The sequence below is a fragment of the Xenopus laevis genome, chromosome 2S, assembly GCF_017654675.1.
Source record: "Xenopus laevis strain J_2021 chromosome 2S, Xenopus_laevis_v10.1, whole genome shotgun sequence".
NCBI classification, from domain to species: Eukaryota; Metazoa; Chordata; class Amphibia; order Anura; family Pipidae; genus Xenopus; species Xenopus laevis.
Window position 1 is genome coordinate 135,048,073 of NC_054374.1, and position 26,021 is coordinate 135,074,093.

The window sequence follows — 26,021 nt, forward strand, 5'->3', positions numbered from 1 at the left end:
TATGATATTGGCCTGAGTATTATCTGCAAAGAGTTTGTGTATGATCTCCCTGCATCTGTGTGGGTTTCCTCCCACACTCCAAAAGCACACAGACAGATGAACTGGTTTGTAATAAGAGAGTTAGATTGTAAAATCCACTGGGGAAGTGAATGATATTAATCTATGTAAACGTGTCAGTGCTACAGTCTGAGGGTTGTAAAGCAGCAAACTGTTCCTGTATCCCCACCTGGAAGGCAGTAGGGTTTATCAACCTGGCCAGTAAGAATTATGCTTGGATGCCAATAAAGTTACAATATAGGCTTGCAACCCAACAATATGTCTCATAGAATCAGTTCTTCAGTGAGAAAAAGCCCAAATACAACATCATTTTTTTTTAATGTTTTTAATTGCAACATTTTTAACACATTTACCCATCATTAATACAGTATTTTGTGCTTGTTTGACAAGGAATCTGACATATGTAATCTAATTTCATATAGTTAAATAATTGTAAGCAGTACTGTGGTGTGACAAAATCCATTTGAGAAGTTGTTTAGATAAATTACCCCAAAACCCAGGCTAATTCTAGTATAACACAACCGAGGCTCTCAACACAGATTAATGTGCACATTTTAGTCAACTCAGTAGTACTGTGCAGTAATTCGCTAGTAGTAGTAGTATCAGTACAGTGAGATCTGTAATCCCAGAATACTTTACTTGGCATCACAGAATTCATTATTGGCAAGTGGGTGCTCAGAACAGCACCTTTATGTTTTACTTTATATTCATATTTCTTGTCTACATTACAAAGCGAACATTTCAATAATTAACATTTAAAATAGCAAAATAAGTTCACTGCATGTTGAAAACACCCCATTCATGCTTTCATATGTCTCCTGTCCATCCGTAACCATAACAGGCAGCACCCTCTGCAACAAGAACAGGGCACCTGCACTAGATATTGGTTGGATGAGATGTCTTACGTGTAATGTGTTCCATATGTGCATGGTCAGATGTGTCCAGGTTGATTTTATATTTTGCAAGAATTTTCAGGATAGGGCGAAGTTTCAGCCACCACTGTTCCTTAGGGAGACGATGGCTAAAAATTAAGCAGAGTATGACAGATTAGTTATAGTACATTACACATTTACGACTGAGTAACCGGAGTCAGTATACAGGGACATTGTTTCTGCTGCTTGTAGAAATACAATTTGTATTCTGTAGGTGGGGGTTTCATCGAGTAATGCCTTTTTAACTGACCTTGTCTGTCAATGGGCTGTTGGGAGCTGCTGCTGAATAACAACTGAAAGGATATATATACAGTCATATGAAAAAGTTTGGGAATCCCTCTTAATTCTTTGGAATTTTGTTTTTATCATTGCTTGAGCTTTCAAAGTAGCAACTTCCTTATAATATATGACATGCCTTATGGAAGCAGTAGTATTTCAGCAGTGACATGAAGTTTATTGGATTAACAGAAAATATGCATCACAACAAAATTAGACAGGTGCATAAATTTGGGCACCCCAACAGAGATATTACATCAATACTTAGTTGAGCCTCCTTTTGCAAATGTAACAGCCTCTAGATGCCTCCTATAGCCTTTGATGAGTGTCTGGATTGTGGATGGCAGTATTTTTGACCATTCATTCTCCAGTTCAGTTAAACTTCATGGCTGCCAACCATGGACAGCCTTCTCCAAATCATCCCATAGATTTTCCCATAGATATTCAAGTCGCGGGACTGTGATGGCCATTACAAATTATTGTACTTCTCCCTCTGCATAAATGCCTTTGTAGATTTCGAAGTGTGTTTAGGGTCATTGTCTTGTTGGAGTATCCAACAGCCCCACAGCATGATGGAACCTCCACCAAATCTGACAGTAGGTAGCAGGTGTTTTTCTTGGATTGCGGTGTTCTTCTTCCGCCATGCAAAGCGCTTTTTGTTATGACCAAATAACTAAATTTTTGTCTCATCAGTCCAAAGCACTTTGTTCCAAAATGCCCGTGACTTGTCATAAAGAGCTTTCCATACAACAAGGGACTCTGTTTGTGGTGTGAGTGCAAAAGGTCTTCTTTCTCATCACCCTGCCATACAGATGTTCTTTGTGCAAATTGCGCTGAATTGTAGAAAGATGTACAGATACACTATCTGCAGCAAGATCTTTCAGATCTTGAAGTTCTTGCAGGTTTTTGGAGGTGATCTTTGGTTTGTCTGTAGACATTCTCACAATCCTCCGCATATGCCGCTCCTGTATTTTTTTTGGCCTGCCAGACCTGGGTTTTACAGCAACTGTGCCTGTGGTCTTCCATTTCCTGATTACATTCGTTACAGTTGAAACGGACAGTTTAAACCTCTGACATAGCTTTTTGTAGCCTTCCCCTAAACCAGGGGCCCCCAACCGCCGGTCCACGGCCCAAAAGCGGGCCGCAGACACTCCCGCACTGGGCCACCGAGCCTAGTGCGCAAAAACGAGGCCGCCAAATTGGATGCCGGCACGCCAAAATTGGACGCCAGCGCGTCCAAATTTGCTGCTGACCCCGCCCCCATCCCCTGCAAAAAAATAATTTTTGGCACCGGTCCAAAAAAGGTTGGGGACCCCTGCCAGAAACCATGATCCTGAACAATCTTTGTTTTCAGATCTTTTGAGAGTTGCTTTGAGGATCCCATGTTGTCACTCTTCAGAGGAGAGTCAAACAGAAGCACAACTTGCAATTGGCCACCTTAAATACCTTTTCTCCTGATTGGACACACCTGCCTATGAAGTTCAAGGCTTACAAGCTAATCCAACCAATTTGGTGTTGCTAGTAATCAGTATTGAGCAGTTACATGCATTCAAATTAGCAAAATTACAAGGGTACCCAAATGTTTGCACAGCCAGTTTTTCACATTTGATTTAATTTCATACAACTGAATACTGCTTCACTAAAAATCTTTGTTCAGAAAACAACCCAGTACTCAGATGTTCCTGGGAAATTAAAGACATACCACTTATCTTTTTTGTTGAAAATTTAGTAAATTATTTTGCAGGCTGTGAGGGGTTCCCAAACTTTTTCATATGACTATATGATTATATAATGACTATTATACAGTGCGTAGACTGTACTTTTTGCAGTTTTGGCAATATTTTCCCATAAAAGGCCCTTTGATTCTGAGGGTCAAATACCCACTCTGGCCAAGCAGAAAACCTGCCCTGTGCAGCACAGAACAAATTCAAGGATCTTGACACAAATTGCTATACAATGGGAATCTAGCACACAAAATAGTGAATACAGGGCTACACAGAGATAGAACGGTGCAAATGTAGAGTAACTTACGCAAAATCAGTCTGCTCCTTAAGTTCAACTAGAGGCTGGAAAACAAGACTTCGCTTGCGCATTCCAAGCAAACAAGCAGAGTCTGGCGTATTGGCAAAAATGCGGCCTGCGAGATTGGAAAATGTTTGATTAATTAGTATTCTGGAATATGCAACAGGATTCCTGAGAAAGTTTACTTTCAAGATAAATACCATGTCTAGAGCATTCCTTTACTTTCCCTGTCATCCAAAGAACGGCCTTTGCACCCATTTTTGTGCCAAAGTTTCTATCAAAGGGGGTAGGCGTTCCACCCTAAAACAAAATAAAATTATTTGCTTTTAGTTAATATACAGTTTTTTTAGTCAAATATTCTCGGCATTTTTGCTCTCATGCACTTGAGCTGATTGAGAATGTTATCATAGTATACTCATTGTGAGCCTTAAGTGGTGTATGTACAGGTCTCATTTGTTTAAAGGAGAACTAAAGCTTAAAGGGATACTGTCATGGCAAAAACATTTTTTTTCAAAATGAATCAGTTGATAGTGCTGCTCCAGCAGAATTCTGCACTGAAATCCATTTCTCAAAAGAGCAAACAGATTTTTTTTATATTCTATTTTGAAATCTGACATGGGGCTAGAAATATTGTCAATTTCCCAGCTGCCCCAAGTCATGTGACTTGTGCTCTGCTGTACTGCAAGTTGGAGTGATATCGCCCCCCTCCCTTTTCACCCCAGCAGCCAAACAAAAGTTCAATGGGAAGGTAACCAGATAACAGCTCACTAACACAAGATAACAGCTGCCTGGTAGATCTAAGAACAACACTCATGTCCCACTGAGACTCCTTCAGTTACACTAAGAAGGAAAAACAGCAGCCTGCCAGAAAGCATTTCTCTCCTAAAGAGCAGGCACAAGTCACATGACCAGGGGCAGCTGGGAAATTGACAAAATGTCTAGCCCCATGTCAGATTTCAAAATTGAATATAAAAAAATCTGTTTGCTCTTTTGAGAAATGGATTTCAGTGCAGAATTCTGCTGGAGTAGCACTATTAACTGGTGTGTTTTGAAAAAAACATGTTTTCCGATGACAGGATCCCTTTAACTAAAGAAGTAGGGCAGAAATTTTGTACATTATATTTTGGGCTTCTGTACCAGCCCAAGTAACCATAGCCCTTTAGCAGGGAAGATCTGTGTCTCCAAAGATGCCCCAGTAGCTCCCCATATTCTTTTCTTTGGATTCTCTGCACATGCTCTTTGCTGCTGTCACTTACTGAGCTTAGGGACTGACTCACAATATACAGTACACATAGAATATAAATGTCACAATATAAAACGGATTAGTAATTAATACAGAAAATTACTACATGACAGCACAGAAACCAGTGCAATTTGTAGCAACAATGAATAATCAGCCCTGTAGCATCAGCTTATATTACAAACAAAAGTCATTTACTATAATTTAAAATGTTATTCTTAAACTAACAATTTTTTCAATTTTTTTTTTTAGCTGTAATATTGGTGTGTAGGCAGCCATCGTAGGGTTCTGTGCCTGATTCTGAGGTTTCAGAAGGATGAAGCGGTTCAGAAAAGAACTGCTCTGAGGCAACTATTGTTTCTCGCCTTCTCATTGTACTTCAATACGACCCAGGTCAGGTAATAGCAAAGCAGGTGTTCTCCTGCTTGGGTGCTATTCTAATATTTACCACTAGATGGAGTTAGGAAGAGCACAAGTCACATGACTGAGGGCAACTGGGAAATGGACAACATGTATAGCCCAATGTCAAATTTCAAAATTAAATATTAAAAAAAAACGGTTTGCTCTTTTAAAAAACAGATTTCAGTGCAGAATTCTGTTGGAGCAGCACAAATAACGGACATGTTTTGAAAAAAACATGTTTTCCCTTTACAGTATCCCTTAAGGTACAGCCAGCAATTGAAAAAAGAAAAAGAATCTGCTCTGCCCTTAGTTTGCACAACAGGCTTGGAGTGCCGATCTAAAATATATATTGTCCCCATATAATATTAGGTGTGTCTTTGCTTTTACACAGCAGACCAAACGTTCAACATCTTAGTGCAGTACATTACCCAAATGTTCTGAGGTTGTGACTTTCCATAAATGGAAGCCTTTTACCTGCTGCATGTGACCAAGGACATTCTTCCTGCAGTCAAAAACACCTTTTCCTTCTTCAGAATATAGATTAAATATAAAATCTGTGGAATAGTTGTCATTGCACTTCTCATTCCTTTTACATAGAAAGAAAAATACTACTGATTAGTTAAAAAAAGGATATATTATACATAATGAAGAAAGTTGAGAACATTTAAAACATATAAAAACATTAAAAAATGTATCTATAATTATACAAATGCACAACAGCAGGAGTTTAGTCTGTTTTGTACAATCCCCACATAAAAAGTTACACTCACAACTTTTCATGTGGGGATTGTACTATACTTAGAAAAAAATTCCCTGCTGTTGCGCTTTTTTATGTTTATAGATTTTCCTGTGTGTGGAGAAGGAGTACTCCAAAAAGAAAGCGACAGAGTGGGGAAGTGATCTGTGAACGGGTGTTGATACTGGTTAACCTCTGACTCCAGGAGCCCCGCAAAGTTCTAAATTGGTATTAAAAAATGTATATATGAGAGGCGGGGGTAGTAAGAAGAAAATAGTACTGGTTGAAGACAAGACGGCAATTTGTTAGGCACCCCTAGTGAAGAAAGTCAATAACATTTTACCCTGGCATGTGACTCTGCTGCAGAGAATGGTAGTACAATCTTACTTTTGCTGTTCGATGTCCCTTATGGTAGCATGAGATGGGGGTATGTATAATACAGTATGGCATCCAGGACCGCCATAAGAAATCACAGGGCCCCTGGGCTGCGCCCACTGCAAGCCCCACCTACAGGTCCGCCCTCCCCACAGGGGAACCCTATTGGTGGCTAGGGTTCCCACATGTTAATAAAAAATAAAAAGATATTGGTGGTCAGGGCCCCCCATAAAAAACATTTGTGGCCAGGACCCCCCCCATTAAAAAATATTTGTGGCTAGGACCCCACATGAGAAAAAAAAATTGGTGGCCAGGCCCCCCCCCTTAAACCTCCATGCCTTCCCGAAGTCAGCAGCTCTCAGAAAGATGGGGGGCCCGGCAAATCAAGTAAGTGTGGCGTGACTGGGCCCCCCCTTACCCTCGGGCCCCCTACAACTGTCCCCCCTGATGGCATCTATACTGCATATGTGCCCATCCCAAACAGCTGCAAGGACACTCAGAAGCAAAGGAAAGATGGTGAATCCATGCTCTGCAGCAAAGTATCCAAGCTGGTTCTGTTTTTTTTTTAAAGAAAAGATACTTTTACTTTACTCAAACTTACCTCAGTATTAAACCTCTTTTTACTGTGGTCTTCATTTTTTCTGTAAGGTGCTCGACATTTGTCTGTAACAAGAATACATACATATCAGGCTTTATCCAAGGCTTTATGGTTTACCATTTGCTAAACAATAATCATTCTTTCTGTGCCTATTACAATGGATATGCATAAACATGCACATCTAGTTTTTTTTTTTGCCTTTGCAGCAGTTACAGGTAACCTAACAGTAGGTACTTACTATGGCTGACATGGAACAGCCATCAGCTTCTAACTTCGAGCTCTCCAATTAGTACTAGTGACTCATCAACAGGGCATGGTTTCTGGACATCCATACAGTAGTGCAGGAGAATTGATAAATACATGCCAAATTCAGAGAGAGGGAACTGGTGCTACTTTAATCCACCTGAATATTTTGAATGTACAATACAATAAAGTATGAAACCTGTTATCCAGAATGCTTGGGACCTGCGGCTTTAAGGAGGGATCTTTCTGTAATTTGCATCACCATGCCTTAAATCCTCTAAAAATCACTGAAATGTTAAATAAACTATATAGGATTGTTTTCCCTCCAGTAAGGATCAATTATATCTTCGTTGGAATCAAGTACAGGTATGGAACCTGGGGTTTTCCAGGTAATGGATCTTTCTGTAATTTGGATCTTCACACGACTAGAAAATCTACAATCTATTAGAAAATCATGTAAACATTAAATAAACCCAATAGGTTGGTTTTGCTTCCAATAATGATTAATTATATCTTAGCCGAGGGAAATGATTTCTATTTTCTCTGTAGTAATAAAACAGCTAAGAATTATTAATTGTTTCCCATATACTCCATTTTAATCAAATAATTCACACTTTTAAATCTTTTAAATTGTTTTATTTTTCTTTGTAGTAATGAAATAAAAGTTTTATTACTACAGAGAAAAGGGAAATCATTTAAAAGAATGTGAATTATTTAATTAAAATGGAGCCGCTGTGATATAGCCTTTTACGTAATTCGGAGCTTTCTGGATAACAGGTTGCCGGATAATGGATCCCATAACTGTGGTAGAGTGCTGGTGTAATGTGCTGGTGTAATGTGCTGGTATAATGTGCATAGCATATGATACAATGCCATGCCTATGTACGCCCAAATGGTTTTAACTGGTTTTTGATATATCTATACAGGGAGGCGGCTCCGGTCTTTTAATGCTGGCTCTCACAAACCTGCCTCTTTAAAGGGCATGTAAAGGCAAAAAAAATAAAATACTATATTTACTTTCTTTAATGAAAAAGAAACCTATCTCCAATATACTTTAATTCAAAAATGTGTATCGTTTTTATATAAAAACTGACGGTATGCAGTGATATTCTCCCTTCACTTACTGCAGTGGATAGGAATTGTCAGACGGTCCCTAAATGCTCTCCAGGGAAACAATCATACTTATGAACAGCAGGGGGAGCCCCCGCCTTACTTCCCAGCCATGCAGAACTCAAGCAGCTTTGTTTGTTTCCCTGTAGAGCAGTCTGCGACTGTGTAGAGATTTGTATCGGATTTTATTTTTGCCTTTTCAGCCCCTTAACTGTTTCCAACTCCAGCTGCAGGGACAAAGATCATGGAGCCAGATTTAAACAGATAAACTGGGATTCTATTTGGAGGATTATTTTGCTGCATCCACTGGTTCTGCAGATTTGGATAAAGTAAGTATTAAACAATACAAAAACTATAAAATCCACATTAGATTACATGACAACACAGGACCCAGTGCAGTCTGCATATTCGGATTATTAATCAGTCTTGCTGTATCGGCTTCTGGCAGATATTTTTTGACTTGAGCTGTTTTGATAATTTTTCCCTTTAATCCCTAAGCAGCCCAGACCACACTGAGCATGTGCATGGTCTTGGTCTTGCAAAGATGTTTAACAAAGTTACAAGATGGTGACCCTCTGTGGCCAACTTTAAAAGCATAAATCACTTGTTTGATTAGGCTTGTGGTGCAGTAAGTTGATGTTTATGTTTAGTATACAAAATACAGCATTTCTATCCTTATTCTATTTTAGACTATACTTCCCCTTTAAAGTTCTAATGAATTCCAGAGACACGTGTGCAAAGGCCTGTGCTAAAAGAGAAAGAACTTGCTTTAGATGGAAATTGTTTTAAGCAAAGCAGAATGGTGTAGCTGAATGTGGGGAAGTGATGGGGAGTTCTCTGCAGGAGAGCGGAGTCTCAATGGAGACCATGGGGCATAGTCACTAAAGTGTAAATATTCTCCTTGCCTAGCTCCAAGTTTGTATCAATACATCAGGAGTATTATCACTTAAGGACAGCCATGCAGTAAAAAAGTATTTATAAGCTCAAAAGCAAAGGGATTTCTTTTGAAGAGATCATGCCAAGTAAAGATAAAAGCAAGTATCCTTTTTCTCCCTCCAAGGAAAATACTCTCTCTTTTTCACCTGACAGAAGAACACTACCTTGACGGGGGGCATCAGCTTATGCATACTGTACTTTCTCAAAACCATGCAGCTAAATGTGTCTCTTTTTACTAAATGCAGCCATTTTCTCTTTAGTGTGTGCATGACTAGGATCTTATTTTCTCTAAAAGCTATATAGTGGAGTGCTAGGGTAATGCATGTGGGAAACAACATAACTTTATGCAATACCTCCTGTGGTGTCTTTGCATACCGACCTTACAGGCAGAAGGGTAAGGGTAGAAAACGCAAATACAGCAAATAAAGCAATTAAACATCTCATGTTCTCTGAGCATCAATGCATTATTTTTCCATGCCCTTACTTGCAATTCATGTATGTTCACAGATTCTTCATAAATGTAAGCTGCGTCGGCACCAGCAGCAAATCCTGCCATAGTAGCCAGATAACCACAGTAACCTCCCATGGTCTCAATGATAAAGACTCTGCGCTTAGTTCCAGCGGCAGACTGCTTGATTCGATCGCAGGTCTGAGGGGAGCAGAAAACATGTAGGTTATGTAATGATTTTTACATGTTTGTAATTACACATGTACCTTTTATGAACAAGCCTGTAGCAACTCTAGTTGGCAATGCAGAGATAGGAATTGGCAAATATACAAGGAATAATATACCTCCCTCATGTAAATATAAAATAAAAGGATATTGTCCAACTAACTCCCTGACCATATAAAGGTACAAGGCTTCAGAGAGAGTTCATTTATACTAGTCTTGGACAATGTATACGGGGTTAATACAGGGTGTTATTTTCTTTATAATGCATGAATTTTAATGACATCATTAAGCACCCATTACAACCAATGACATCATTATGCAGCGTTTAGAAGAATACAGTTTACTGATTATTTGTAACGCTTGTATACTTGTATTCCATAAATGCAATATTCAAGATTTTGTATGTGTCAAATATTTTTGCCAGGTGCTGGAGTTGTAGGGGGAGAACCACAGATTCTATGGGCAGCGCCGGATTCGCTGGGCGGGAGCCCCTAGGCCGTGCGCTCTGCAAAAGCGCCAGTGTGCGAGCACCGAAGCACTGGGGAGCACAGGCGGCTGGGCGGAATGCCGCCCCCAAAAACGTGCCGCCCTAGGCCTGGGCCTATGTGGCCTCGCCACAAATCCGGGCCTGTCTATGGGGCAAATCTACTAAAGGGCAAAGCGACCAACGCTGGCGAAAATTCTCCAGCATGATGTCATTTCGGAACTTCGCCGATTTACTAACGGGCGCTGGCGTTACTTCGCTAGCGAAGGAGATGAACTCTAGCGTTAGTTCGCACTGTTACGCCTGGCGAATTTGCACTCTGGCGAATGGACGTAACTCCGCAAATTCACTAAGATGCGCATTTTACTGATCATTACCTGTTCCACCAGACTTGCCTTTGCCAGCTCAGACCAGGCGAAGTGCAATGGAATGTATAGAGTTTCCTCAATATTTTGTTGAAAAATTTTCTTAATCCCAAAAAAAACGCTGGCGTCTTTTCACTATTTCAGGGTGATAGGCTGCAAAAGTCCGTAAAATTTTTTTGGGGTACCCGGGCTCCCCCATACATTTCCTAACATATGGCAAATAAACTATACACTGGGCACATGTGTAGGGTAATATAACAACTCTTTTTTTTTTTCCCATGCCGTATGCAAATTAGACAACGCTAGCGCAACTTCTCTCTGCTTGCTGAATTAACGGTAGCGCAACTTCGCCAGCATTCGGTGCCCTTGACGTGGCTTAGCATGTTAGTGAATTAGCGTTGTCTGAGCGAATCTTCGCCTGGCAAAGTGTTGCGCTGTATGCAAAGCCGTCGCTGTTGAATTTTCGCTGCCTACTAAATTTGCCCCTATGTTCTATCCTTAGGTTGTGCATATGAAAAGTATATGGCATATTTTATGAGTCTCCAGCTAGCAGACAAATGCATAGAAATGTAGGAAGGAAATGTTGAAAGAGATATCTGAAGACAGCCAACCAATTGCCCTAACCCCTTACTTAATGAATGTGAAATGCTGTTGTTCTGTTTTCTTATGATAGGAGCAGAAGGAACAAGCCAATTACAGGAGTACATTAAGGAGAACTAGTTTCATGGCCCAGAATCTCTGGGGCCTACTTTCCATCTTTATTTCTTTTGTCTATTACTGGAGATACCCACTAATGGTTATACCAACATGATAGGCTGTAGCTGTGTTACAAGCGGTTCTGAATACATAGGTAAGCGAAAGAAAATGCAAGTTGTGATTCATATGTATTCACTTAGGGGCTGATTTAAAATCAAAAATCGATCAACTTGAGAAAAACCACAGAGAGAAATTGTGGAAGTACTTTCGCAACCTCGAATAGTCAGAATTATTAAAGGAAGAGAATGCGAAAAGTCGCCAGAAAAAACCCGGCAAGTAAAAGCTGGCGAGGTTGTATTACAACATTCGAGATTCTGAGCTTCATTGCAAAATAAATGGGACAGTGAGATTCTTGTTAGCACACAACTTTTTTTTTGAGAAAAACAGGTGCAGAAAAAGGTTTTTTTAATTAAATAAGATAGCATTCAAGAACAACGTCGCACATGTTTTGTCTGCTTTTTTTTTTTTTTTTTCATGTACTCTATTTTTGATAAATGAGCCCCTAAGTGTGTAGCAGAGGGTTAAGTGAATAGTTTCAAAAATGATTGTACAGAATTTAGTTTTGTTTACAGAAGAGGGCGAGGGCTCTTTTGGCTGACTTCACCCTTTATTATGCAGATTATTAGTTGGGCTATATAAAAAATAACATCAACATATGTTCATTAAAGGTTAACAATAACAATCAAAATTATGTAATGTCAAAAAGAAAAATAAAGATTCTGTTTGTTGATTTATTTTCAGTATAGTTTATTTATTTTTGAATTTTCTGTTTTGGTTGCAAGCTGAACTGCAGTTACTGTACCCATTCATTTGTACCTAGCCATTTCAATATGGAGAAGTGTAATCACATGCCACATTTGACGGGTTTTCTTTCTTTTAAGGGGTTGCTCACCTTTAAATTAACTTTTAGTGTGATGTAGAAAGTGATATTCTGAGACAAATTTGCATTTGGTTTTCATTTTGTATTATTTGTGGTTTTTGAGGTATTTAGCTTTTTATTCAGCAGCTCTCCAGTTTGCAATTTCAGTCATTGATCTTAATAAGAGACTGGAATATGAAAAGGAGAGGGCTTGAATAGGAAACGTAGTGATAACTACAAATGTGTAGACTCAAAGAGCATTTGTTTTTTAGATGGGCCAGTGATCCCCATTTTTAAGCTGGAAAGTATCAGAGGAAGAAGGCATATAATGCAAAAACTATAAAAAAAAAAAGCGAAGGCCAATTGAAAAGTTGCTTAGAATTGGCCATTACATAATATACTAAAGGTTAATTTAAAGGTGAACCACCACTTTAAGAGCTGTACCTAACAATATAAAAGAAGCACTCACAGCCTTTGGTTACAATGTACAGCTCACACCAGGTCCGGACTGAGAATTAAAATAGGTCCTGGCATTGCAGGTACACAGAGGCCCAATCAGCCCTCACAGAGGCCCAAAAAGCCCCTACCAGCCCACTAAATACTGACTTTCTATGGGACCTTACAGCAGCCCCTCTGGCATTTGCCAGAACCCACAGATTGCCAGTCTGGGCCTGGCTCACACAAATGAACCAGAGCTCATGGAAATGCTTTTTCACCCAGGCAGATATTAGATACTCTCAAGAGAACATTATAATTGTCTTCTCATCTAAAGGCATTACCATGCTTCAGCACAGACACTTGCCTTATTTTTTGCCATGGCAGGTATAAAGCCAGCACACACTTACTGGTCAAGAATATGGTGTACTTTGCATATTGTATGTAGTTCATGGTGGAATGGCTAGAATTCCAAATAGGTAAAGAAAGTAGTCATAATTAGTTATAATATAGCATTTTACTATTTAATAGTTGTGAAATAAATGCAATGTGAACACTCCATACACTATGGGGCAGATTTATCAAGGGTCGAAATGAATTTGAGGGAATTTTCGAAGTAAAAAAATTCGAAATTCTGGGTAATTTTTTGGATACTTGGACCATCAAATATGATACTATGACTTCGAATTCACTTTGACTTCGATACGAAGTAAAAATCATTCGGATATTCGACCATTCGATAATCGAAATACTGTCTCTTTAAAAAAACTTCGACTTCAATACTTCGCCAAATTAAACCTGCCGAAGTGCTATGTTAGCCTATGGGGACCTTCTAGACCATTTTTCTAAGTCTTCACACATCAAAGTAAAATCGTTCGATTCGAACGATTTAATCGTACGATTGAACGATTTTAATTAGATCGTTCAATGGCCAAATTCGTTGAAAAATACTTTGACTTTGATATTCAATTCAATGGTCGAATTTCGAAGTATTTTACACTTCGAAATTCGACCCTTGGTAAATCTGCCCCTATGATATATTTTCTTTTTTAAGAGATAAAAAAAAACCCGGGTAAATATTGGCTTATTAAAATGCAATATAAAAGGCAAACATAAAAATGTAAGAAAACAGTAAAATTGAGAAATACTTACAACTGTAATAGTATTGAGAGCCGTATCTGCTCCAATACTGAAATCAGATCCGGGAACATTATTTGATACAGTGGCAGGGATAACAACAATGGGTATGCATAGCTCTTCATACTTGCATCGTCCTTCCATAAGTTCCAAGCTGCCTGTAAATGCCTGATATAAATTGCAAACAGTATGAAACACAATTTTTAATCTAGTGATTTCTAATAAAGTGACTCCTCATGTGCTAAGTAGTTTTACACCTCTCCTACCAATGAAGACACACCCTGGCAAGTATACAGTATACAATCATCAGTATACAATCATCAGCCAAATAGATCAATGGTCCTCAGATATGTATGTATTTTTGGCAACTGCCAATTGAACAGATAAGCCTTTAATGGCTATTATTTGTTAATCAATGTACCCATGACCAACCCAATTGGATATCAGGGCTAAAGAAGCATCTCTACTCTTCTGAAGTGTGATATATGTATTTTACCATTTTTAAATTACTGGCACTTTAAATCCTCTATCCTGGAAATAGGATAGGATAACTTGTTTTTTTTTAAAAATGATCTCATGACGTACCTCAAAACCGCCGACAATGATTAGCCCATGTATATTATAGTTGCTTATGTTATTACTGATTTCTTCAAAGTATTTCTTGGGCAGAGTCCTGTGTCAAAAACAGATAAATATTAAACACAACAAAAGGGCTCATTTACTATAGGCGTTTAAGTGCACCAATGCAGTTGCTAACAACAACCAATCAGCAATTAGTTCTAATCACCATTCTAAACTATATACTCCAACCCAGAGGTTTCCTTTCTTTCTATGTTCTTTAGGAGTAACTGTCATAAAATCATCACAAGCCAACCCCATTCAATCTGCCAAGTGCAGATATATATCATGAAAACACCTTTCATTCTGCAGTGAAAAATTCCAAAAGTTTTTTTTTGTTGTTGTTTTTTAGTCAGTAGGGCGCTACAAGGTCATTGAATTTAGCAAACTAGCAAGTGCAAATTAGGCAAGTGACAGAAATTCATCAGTCAGAAACAAGATCTCCAGATAACAGACATCTGTATAGAATTGTTTAACAGAAATTGTCGAGAATTAACAGATGAGTGTCTGTAAGGGTTAATCAGCATCCTAACCAATACTGGTTGATTTGACATCATGTGGAAGCACCAAGGTAATGAAAAGTGCAGTGTTTTTACACTGCCTTGGCAAAATGTGCCATTGTGGTTGATTAAGGGGCAGACACCAGATGCTTTAGAGACCAGTTCTTGTGCTATAGGTACTTTTGGGCAGCAGGCTTAGTCCACTACATCTAAAATAGATGGTAGAAGAAGAAGATTATCAGTTCTATTGTCCAGTGTACATGGCTGTACATTTAGCCATAGGTTGACACTAGGTCAAACAGCAATTTGTGAAGAGCACACACACAATTTAGCAGTTCTTTGTACAAAGTGTTTACACATGTGCATAAAAATGAGAAATAACAGGGTACTGCCACATAAAAAACATGCCAGTTGTAAAAATTAGTTATAGATATATCTGTCTGCTCGGAAGTGTATTTTGCAGCCCTAATAAAAACATAATAGGAAGAAGGATGTCACAAAATGATCTATGTGACAACTTTTTCCCTATAAATGTAAACAGTAAGCTACACAGGAATAAATCAGTGACCAGATCTGGCTATAAGGTCGATACACACATAGAGCACTTTACAATTTACCTCTTAGTGCCAAGACGGGATCCTCCTTGTCCAGTCCATCCACCAACACCGCTCCATCCAATTTCTTCAATCTGTCAATGGAGGAAATACAATATGAGCCATACCAATTGTAGTGGCTTTAATACAATCTATTGAAAATGGCTTACTGCAATACTAAAGGTGGCCATACACAGAGATCCGCTCGTTTGGCGATGACGACAAACGAGCGGATCATTTCCCGATATGCCCACCTTGAGGTGGGTGATATCGGGCTGATCCGATTGTGGGCCCTAGGGCCCAATGATCGGATCATAACGAAGGGTAAACGTGCGGTCGGATCACAGTACCGAATCAACGAACAGATGCAGTCCGCAATCCAACAGGATTTTTAGCCCTACCAATCGAGGAAGCCCGTCAGAGGGCCCCACACACGAGCCAATAAGCTGTTGACTCGGGTCTGTCTGCAGCTTTGGGCACCTTAAGATACCCATTACAGGAGGTGGGGGGGTTGGAAATCATACATGTTCAGAAATGTATAAAGCTGTAATCAAATCTTATTCATAACCCTCATTTGGGCTTACATAAATATATAAAATAGGACATGTTTCAACTATTGTATATCAGTAAATGGAAATAACTTCAGTAGTTTCCAATGGAAATGCTATGCAAAACTGAATATGCAGCATCATATGGGATACAGCAATAAAATAATGATCCATTTGCTCATGGAACAGAAAATAGACTCGCTACCACTGAAAAGGTGGCAGATTCTATAAAATGTTTTGGCCAATTTTTCTGAAAATGTAATTGTGGTCTGTCCCTCCACCTAGTCTTTGCCCATTCCACTCCTGGAAACAAGAAAAGAAAGAATGAATGCTATAAAACAGTAATGATCACAATATGGCGACACAACTTTCTGAAAGACATTACTACAATGCTGCTAGAGTAGAAGTCAAAACCAATGTACCTGTCCTTTTGCAAGTCCTTCAAATCCATCATGAACAGCAAACATTCTGTGACCTTGAATAATGCCAATTCTCACTGTGGATCTCACTGCTGCGTTCATACCTGCTGCAGGTGCTCCAACATTCAGAACAGCCAGATTATACCCACTCTATAGGAAAAAAACAAGCGTTTGCCTTACTTTCACAATGAATAAAAGTAACAGTATCCTTACAAAGCTTGAGTAACACCTTTTGTGTCCCAAAGCATTGGAAGCTGAAATGCCAATTAAAGCCTAACTAAAGAAGTAGCTCGAAATGTTGTACATTATGTTTTGGGCTCCTGGACCAGCCCAAGGCAACCACAGCCCTTAGGCAATAAAGATCTGTGTCTCCAAAGATGCCCCAGTAGCTCCCCATCTTCTTTTCTGCTGATTCACTGCACATGCTCTGTGCTGCCGTCACTTCCAGTGCTTAGTGACAGACTGTCACAATATAAGGCTGATTAGTAATTAATGCACATAATTACTACATGGCAGCACAGAAACCAGTGCAATTAGCATCAGAATTTAATAATCAGCCCTGTAGCATCATCTTATATTACAGGCCAACCTCATTTTCTGCTTGATAATTAGCGATGACCCCTAAGCTTAGCTTCTCAACAGCTGCTCAGAGCCCACTGAGCATGTGAGTGTCACAAACACTTTCCAAGATGGTGACCCCCTGTGACAAGTTTGAAGTCCTGGATCATTGCTGCTATTGACAAGCTGAAACTTTAGGCTGGTGCAATACGTTTTGTATATAAAATATGGCATTTTAAACCATATTCATTTTTAGGGTTTAAGTTCTACTTTAAGGTGAGTTTTGTGCCTTCAATATACTTCATTATTTCAATATCCTAGTTAAAAGATTCTAGGGGGTGTCTTATCAAATGTTGGTTAAGTTGGGAGGCGTTGCACACAAAAAGTATTAAATTCTTATGCTTTGTACCTTTGCAGATGGAGGTCTGATATGAGCCAATGTTCTATAAACCTTCCAGTTATTTTCAAAACTCCTGCAAAAATAAAGCAGCTGGTTGGAAATCTACTGGGTATACCATAATTTCTCATGATTTTATCATTTCTTGCAGAGTATTCACAGGTTTTAAAGAATGGTCTAATGATATGTTCTATTAAAACAGATTTTTACTTATCACACACATACATAAACAGGTAGGGGGTCCATTATCCAGAAACCCATTATCCAGAAAGCTCTGAAATAAAGAAAGGGCATCTTCCATAGACTCCATTATAATCAAATAATCCAAATCTTGAAATATGATTTCCTTTTTCTCTGTAACAATAAAACAGTAGCTTCTACTTGATCCAAACTAAGATATAATTAATCCTTATTGGAAGCGGAACCAGCTTATTTGATTTATTTAATGTTTACATGATTTTCTAGTAGACTTAAAGGGGTGGTTCACCTCTTAACTTTCAGTATGTAATAGAATGGCCAATTCTAAGCAACTTTTCCATTCGTTTTTATTATTTATTTTTTGTAGTTTTAGAATTATCTGACTTTTTCTTCTGAATCTTTCCAGGTTTCAGATGGGGGTCACTGACCCCATCTAAAAAAACAAATACTGTGTAAGGGTACAAATGTATTGTTATTGCTACTTTTTAATTACTTATCTTTCTATTCACGCCTCTCCTATTTATATTCCAGTCTCTTTATCAAATCAGTGCATAGTTGCTAGGGTAAAGTAATCCCTAGCAACCAGATTGCTGAAAATGCTACACACTTCTACTTCTTATTGCTCATCTTTCTAGTAAGGTCCTCTCCTATTCATATCCCAGTCTCTTATTCAAATCAATGCATGGTTGCTAAGGTAATTTGGACCCTAGTTATCAGATTGTTTATAATGCAAATTAAAGAGCTGCTGAATGCAAAGCTAAATAGCTCCAAAACCTTAAATAAAAAAAATGAGAACCGATTGAAAATTGTCTCGGAATATCACTCAATATCATACTAAAAGATAACTCAAAGGTGAACAACTCCTTTAAGGTATGAAGATCCAAATTACGGAAAGATCCATTATCCGGAAAACCCTAGTTCCCAAGTGTTCTGGATAACAGGTCCCATACCTGTATTATGGTTACAAAAACTCATGTGGTGATATAATAAACGAAAATTGGTTTGTTTAGTGAAATGTAACATTTGAAGTATTAGATTTGGTCAAAACACTTACTTTCCTCGTAATTTCAAGGCCTCTTCAAACTTCTTCTCATTCATGGCTTGTGTCACCTCCTTAGTCTGTTAGAATTACAAACGTTTACCAGCCCTATTCAATCATCTGTTTTCATTTGAGATAGATATGCACACACATATATTATATATAATTTATGATGTAGAAAAGGCTTACCACTTGTACGCATTCCATCAATGGAAGTCTAATGGCTTGATTTCCAGACAAACTGACCACACAAGCTGGTGTATCTGGGGTTCCCTCCAATAGGGCCATCACAGCTTCAACACCCATTCGGCTTCCCTAATGGACAAATGCAATTGTTGGTTAACGGGTTTATTCTCCTTCAAACACTATTTTTAGTTCAGTTGGTTTCAGAATTATTCAACCTCAATTCGAGTTTTAATTCGAATTTCAAGCTTTATCATACTCTGGCCCTTTGAGAACTCATATTCGACTATTCGCCACCTAAAACCTGCCAAATTATTGTATAAGTCAATGAGAAAGGTCCAGGGATCAATTTGGTGATGTTTGCAGTCCTGACATTTGAGTTTTTTCTCCGAAGTTCTTTTTTTAAATTGAATCTAGAATAATTTGAATCTAGAATAGTTTGCACGTCAATTCAATTAGTCCGAGCTGAGAAAATTCGACTTTATTAATAAATTTAGATTGGTCAAATTTCGAGTTTATGGCAGTTTTAAAAAAAAATCACATGAATTTGAAATTCGACCCTTGATAAATGTGCCTCCCAGTTGATAAATTTGTTATCTTTGTGCCTGCTGAGCAGAATCCCTGAGTTTCATTGAAGGCAGCTGTTTGAATTGATACAATATTTGCTACTATTTCAAAGATGCTGCTGAGAAATGTATCAACTAATTGTATCAACTACATGAAGCAAATTGCAACAGTTCACATGCTACTGGATCAAGAAGCTATCAGACAAACACTAGAGACACGAACATTAAAGGGGACCCATCACCCAAAAAAATTATTCAGAATCCTATTTTATCACATTAGTCAAGCAAAATGTCCTTTAATTATATAATATCAATTATTTGAATCTTGTTTCGTTCAGTCTGGGAATTCATAATTATGGCAAGCAAGCAGGAGCCATTTTGTGGACATCACAAAAAAAAATTAGTTAGTATAGAACGAAATAAATACACTAAGACAAATTAAACTTCAAAAAATAGCAAAGCCTTTATTAAGAAATAACAGAAACTCCACTTCCTGTCCTCTACAGAAAAGGCGACAGGGCGACAACGAACCATTGTGCGGCGCTCAATTTCTTCTCTACTGTGTGGAAGGCGATGTCGACAGGCTCCCCATTTGTATTTATTTCATTCTATACTACAAACGAATTTTTTTAAAAAAAATTTTATGTTACTGATCCTTTAAGGCAAGCCTTGCATCATCTCAGAATCTTGTTTGTGCACCAGAATGGGGGACTTGATGTCCATCCCCATGCCCTGGCTACACAATTAAACAGTGAATAGAAAGGGGGAATGTGGGGAGAGCAGTGACATCTAGGAAGTGCTGAATGGAAAGTGAAAGGAATATTGGCAGACAATATTTGATTGACAGCTGAGATTTTTAAATGATTTTTCAACAGCTATGAATGCTTTAATAAAAAATAGAAATTGGCTTTCATGTTTAATTTGAAAAGGACTTATTATACAGATTTTTGTGTCTGGGTGCCAGGTCCTTTTTAAACGTTACACTTAAATTTTCAGAAAACGGTAAAAAATAAAAGATGGAAAGCAATTGGAAAATGTCTTTGTTTATGGTAAACAATCTGAAAACAACTGAACTGAAAAAAACTGCTGGGAAGGTGAACAACTCCTTTAAGGCTAACTACCAACCCACACATGACAGTCAAACAAATATGGCACAAATTATAACGGAGAATGATTAATAAGGACAGACCATACACTTCTTCTTACCAATATTCTGTCGAAGGCAGATGGTGTTCCACCTCGCTGAACATGGCCAAGCACAGTGACCCTTGTGTCATAACCAAGACGTTTTATCACTAACTGTTACATATATAAAAAGAACAAGCGTTAGTTTACCAGTTGCCTTAGTGCCTTACCAACAGTTTTAAATTGTAATGTACCCCTTAGCAAGTGTGGCTACAACCCTAATACAAAGTAGTGTTCTGATGCTAGCATAGAGTCTCTTGATGGTAGCTCATGATATGCCTTAATAGCTGGCAGTTTTAGCTTTAACATTTCAAATATAGCTCTGTTCAAAAAAAAATGTCCAAGAAACTTGTAACAATTATTACTACATTAGAAAAAAAGTTAAATATTTCGTGTTTTATTTGGTGTTCATTCAATGACAAGCCTTCTACCATGTCCCTACTAACTACTGTATATACCCCCATCTATATTGCAACTGAATTCAACTTACATCTTTAACGAGATCAGATGTAATGGGTTTGCCATGTAAATCAATTGCTCCTTCAGCAACAATGATAATGTTAAGCCGTGATCCACGTCCTCTCGTCTGAAAACACACATGCAGTTAGCACTTAGTCAAGGAGAGGGCGATACTACTAGCATTCGTGCTGCCCACAGATATACATACACCTGACTTGATTTCTTTAATTCTGTTGTATAGCGACTTTTCTTTTTACCTTTTTTAAATAGGTCTCAACAGTATAAATACATAAGAGTAAAAACTAATGAGAATTCAGGGTGCCCATATTTTGCAGTGTGTGGTATCCATAAATGAGAAGTAACAGTGAAAAGAACCTGCAGAGAATTGTTTTAATCCACTATATAACACACACACACACAATACTTGTAGTATTTGGCTTTCTAGTCATCATCATGGTTTTAGATAGCAGTACATGCAGAACAGTGGGTAACTGTTATATTGGAAATTTGCAGCATGAGTACTAATCATTTCATCATATAGATTTTCAAATTTTTAAAAAAAATTAAAATATTATGTTACCTCACTTAACCTTCTACAAAGATGTTCTTCCCAGTTTTCTTCAGGTGGTGATTCTGGAACGAAAACCCAATCAGCACCACATGCAAGGGCTGTTACCAAGGCCAAATACCTTATAAAAGAGAGAAATGCATGGAGTTAGTGGTGTATCAAACATGCAAACTATATTGACAATATGAAATCTTCAATAAAATGAAAAACAGAATGAAAGGCTTAAAATTAGAATTATACAATTGGAGGGTCTCAGGTGTTGCTCTATGGCATTTATGGCATTTCATTTGAACGTACTGTAGAGACCTGCATGGGCAAATGAAGAAGAATCCGCCCGAGTCCCAATCATATTGCGGGTATTCGGCGGGTGCCGGACATGACGCAGGACTCGTATTGTGAAACAAACGAATATAAAAATATAGGTTGATAATTTTACAGTGATTTATTAGTCTATAATTACTGTACTTGCGCCCAGTAAAAAAATAAGATAAATACTTGGCGACAATGACTTTTTGCTCGGGATTATTCAGTGTTAATTATATGACACACAGTATAACACATACCCGCAGTGTCGACCCATCACTTCAAGAACAAAGGTCCTCTGGTGACTGAAAAACAGTAATAAATTATGAAAATTATACATTATTTGCATATAGATTTATACTTAAAAAATACAGTACTGGCTATGTAATTCAATATGTAAGGAAATTAAAGGGGTGGCTAACCTGTAATTAACTTTTAGTATGTTATAGAATGACATTCTAAGCAACTTTGAAATTGTGCTTTTTTTTTTATATATATAATTTTTGAATGATTTTCCTGACTCTTTCCAGCTTTTAAATGGGGGTCACTGACCCCATCTAAAAACAAATATTCTCATTTTTCTATTCAAGCCTTCTCCTATTCATATTCCAGTCTCTTATTTAAATCAATGCATTTGATAATTTGGACCCTAGAAACCAGATTGCTAAAATAGCAAACTGGGGAGTTTCTGAATAAAAGAAAACATAAAAAAGAGAAAACCAACTGCAAACTGTCTAAGAATATCACTCTCTATATTTTACTAAAAGTTCATTTAAAGATGTACAACCCATGTAATGCATGGGTTTAAGGAGGAGAAAAGGTATAAATCTTAGAATGGGAAAAAGACAGTAAAAGCCAAAAAAAAAAACCCATCAACAATGAGCTTCTACAAAAATACCCAGGACTGGTTCAGTTTTTGGTAAACAGGAGCACTGGCCTGGGGTATCAGGTAAGCGATTATAAATAAATAAAAACAGCAGCCATCTGTTGCATGTGTGCCAAAGGCAATGCTTTTCGCTTTATTCCAGCCTTTATCAAGACTGGTAAATGATTATAATCACAGGGGGATTCCAAAGACTTCGCTAACACTGTGGCAAAATAAGATCTAATAAATTAATAACTGAGCCCCATTATTAACAAATAGGTGTTTGCTCAAGTCAAGAGTAAAATGCCTAATTTAATGCAATATTTAATTGTAACCTTTATATTTTACCTTTCAAAGAAAGTATTGTGTAATTGCTTACCTTTGTGCAGTGGTTGTGATGGCATCTACTATTTCCATTATCCTATGCAAGGCAGAATCTGTGCCGATTGTCATATCCGTCCCACAGAAATCATTATCAATGGATCCAACCAAGCCAACGATATTCAGATAACTGGACTTTTTGGCTTCATCTTCAGTAATAGTATCTGTACAAAGGCACACGTGTCTTAATTTAAATAAACTCATACATGAAATGTACAAGTGTTATGATAGATAATGTGAGAAAGCAAAATCTGGGAACTCATAGTGGTCTGGAGTTAAAATTTACTGATGCGTGTATGTATGCAATAGGCAAGGTACTCATTAAATATGGAACACTGCATATTCAAGGTTAAGTATAGGCTCCTTTCTGAGATCCTGTTATTTTGACTCCAAACTGAATACAAATCTTTCTTTAATCTCAGAACAGTAATTTGCCATCACTGATTCTACCTTGTATGACAACTTGATTAAAGGGTTTCCAAACTGCAACCATAAGAGACGTTAAAATACTCTTGCAGTATGGAGCTTGACAACATTATGTAGAAAGTAGATGAAGGCAGACCAGTAACTATGCTGCAAAATATCCTTTTATTAGAGACTACAGGGGTTATTTATCAAAGGTCGAATTTCGAAGTTGTGTGAATTTTTTTTTAAGACTAATAAATTTGACTCACAACTGTAATGGGAAATTATTTATGATAAAACTTAAATGTCTAACAGTCGATCAAAGAGGAACGACCCGAAAATCTGAATCAAATGCAAATCCAAGTTTTGCTCTAAAATAAACCGAGAATGTCAGGAAAGCTATTAACATCTTCAAATAGTTCAACGGACCTCTGCCGATATTTCTACATGAACGCTGCAGGTTTTAGGTGGCAAAGTATCAAATCAGAACTGTTTCCATGGTCAAGGTGTGATAAATTCAAATTCACATGATGTATTCATGAGAGGTGGCATGAAGGTATCCTTCATACTGGTCCCTACCCATCTTCTAACCCGCACATCATCATTTAACTCTCCCTGATGGTGCACTCTGGACCAGACCATGCCGGATTTTTTTATCCAGTGCAAGGTGCAAAGCACATCCGTTCCCCCAGGCAAAAGGGTTCCGTGGGGAAATACTCTTTCACTTCTGCACAGTGTGATAATAAATATACCTTAGTGAGCAGAGTAAAAAAAGAAAACATAGGATTCATGGGGGGTGGGGGCGCTTACCTGCTTTCACTAAATCAGCCAGCAAGCCGCTCCATTCTGATCTAAAAGTGTCTGCTCCAGTCAAGCTGCCGTCTCCACCAATAACACACAAGTTGGTAATTCCTTTCTTTACCAAATTGCAGGCTGCTTTAAGTCGACCCTCTCGGCCTCGGAAATCTTGACATCTTGCACTCCCTATAACTGTCCCACCCTAAAAGAATGAAATTCGTTTTGAAATGTAGGCTTTACCAAGACATGCCCACATTAAGCTCACAATATTTTGAGGAATGAGAGTAAAACTTTTTAAAAATAATTGTCATAGGTATTGCTTCCTACTGTTTTAAAAGGACAACTTTGCCTGCTCAAAATATGCCTTTTGACTTTACTAAATAAAGATAGTTGTAAACCCTGGTAGTGGGCGTATAGGAATTAATAAAACAGTGCCTAAATTGTGACAGTGATATGTGCAATGTAAAACAAATACCATTAATAGAACTTCACCAAGGTCTAACCTGAGTGGAAGGAATACAGATGTAACCCAAGTTCCAATTGTTAATAGTCAAAAGTTTAAACCGAGAACAAGTTTAACACTGATTACAAGTTTTTTTTTTATTTATTCCAAGCTAAGCATTAAAGGGATGGTTCACCTTTATGTTAACTTATTTATGTCATAGAATGGCCAATTCTAAGCAAATTTTCAGTTGGTCTTCATTATTTATTTTCTTTATAGTTTTTGTATTATTTGCCTTCTTCTTCTTCTTCTCACACTTTCCAACTCTCAAGCGGGGGTCACTGACCACAGCAGCCAAAAAAATTGCTCTCTGAGTTAATTTTTATTATTTCTTTTTCAATGTAGGTCTTCTCCTAATCATATACCAGTCTCTCATTTAAACCACTCGCTGGTTGCTAAGGTAATTTGAACCCTAGCCAGATAACTGCTGAACTTGCAAACTTGAGAGTTGCTGGGAAAAAAGTAAAACAATTTAAAAAAAACACAAATACAAAATGACCAATTGCAAATGGTCTTAGACTATTACAGTCTATGTTGTACTAAAAGTTAACTCAAAGGTGAACAATGAAAATAATGCAAATCTGTGTAAATTGGTTCCATATTTCCATTTGTTTATTTCCTGTTATTAAAGTTGGGAATTCCAAAGGCACACAAATGAGCATTGGGATGCAATGAGCTATAAAGTCCAGAGTGAGATTAAAAATAGGCCCTGGCATTTCAAATACACAGAGGCCCATACACCCCCCCCCCACAACAGGCCCAATATTAACTGTAGTGACTAGTCTATGGCACATTACAGCAGGCTCAATGGCATTAGCCAGAATATATAGATTACCAGTCCGGGTCTCTGTAATAACTTCCTTAGAGTTCTGCATCACTAAGTTAAAGACTTAAGCAATGGTTAAAAGTTGTGCATTGTAATGTGAACTGATTATTTTCAACGACATCAAGCCGCAGCAGCAAAACGAAAAATAAAGACGAGTAATGATGAACTAATGAAACAATAGAGCTCCAGGAAGGTCTGCATAAACAAAGAATCTTGTTCTTTCAAGCACTAAAGCAAATGTGTTTGTGGACCAAAAACCATCTACGGGGACATATTTGCCTATTCAAAATACACAACAATTAAAGGTTTTAACCAGGGGGCTGAAATTTGCTATTCTTTGTTTTTTTTTATTTTTTTATTCTTTAACAAAAATTTTTAAAACAAAATTCATTTATAATTAAATAAAGATTTATCATTATTGATTTCAAAAAGCATGCACACATACGGGCCGGTAAATGGAAAGGTCAAGAGTAT

General features: G+C 37.8%; 1 protein-coding gene across 1 annotated transcript in view; it reads right to left on the reverse strand.

Moving 5' to 3' along the window:
- Positions 1–366: 366 nt before the first annotated feature.
- Positions 367–26,021, reverse strand: part of pfkm.S (phosphofructokinase, muscle S homeolog) — a 47,306-nt gene continuing 21,651 nt past the window's right edge. Inside the window, 19 exon segments of the mRNA NM_001093452.1 lie at positions 367–1,078; positions 3,297–3,402; positions 3,488–3,587; positions 5,404–5,515; positions 6,642–6,703; positions 9,412–9,576; positions 13,652–13,804; positions 14,222–14,309; positions 15,372–15,442; positions 16,318–16,464; positions 17,282–17,345; positions 18,522–18,586; positions 18,696–18,821; positions 20,462–20,554; positions 20,931–21,026; positions 21,480–21,588; positions 22,031–22,075; positions 23,015–23,180; positions 24,232–24,421. Coding sequence (NP_001086921.1) covers positions 934–1,078; positions 3,297–3,402; positions 3,488–3,587; positions 5,404–5,515; positions 6,642–6,703; positions 9,412–9,576; positions 13,652–13,804; positions 14,222–14,309; positions 15,372–15,442; positions 16,318–16,464; positions 17,282–17,345; positions 18,522–18,586; positions 18,696–18,821; positions 20,462–20,554; positions 20,931–21,026; positions 21,480–21,588; positions 22,031–22,075; positions 23,015–23,180; positions 24,232–24,421 — 2,103 coding nt within the window. The 3' untranslated portion in view covers positions 367–933.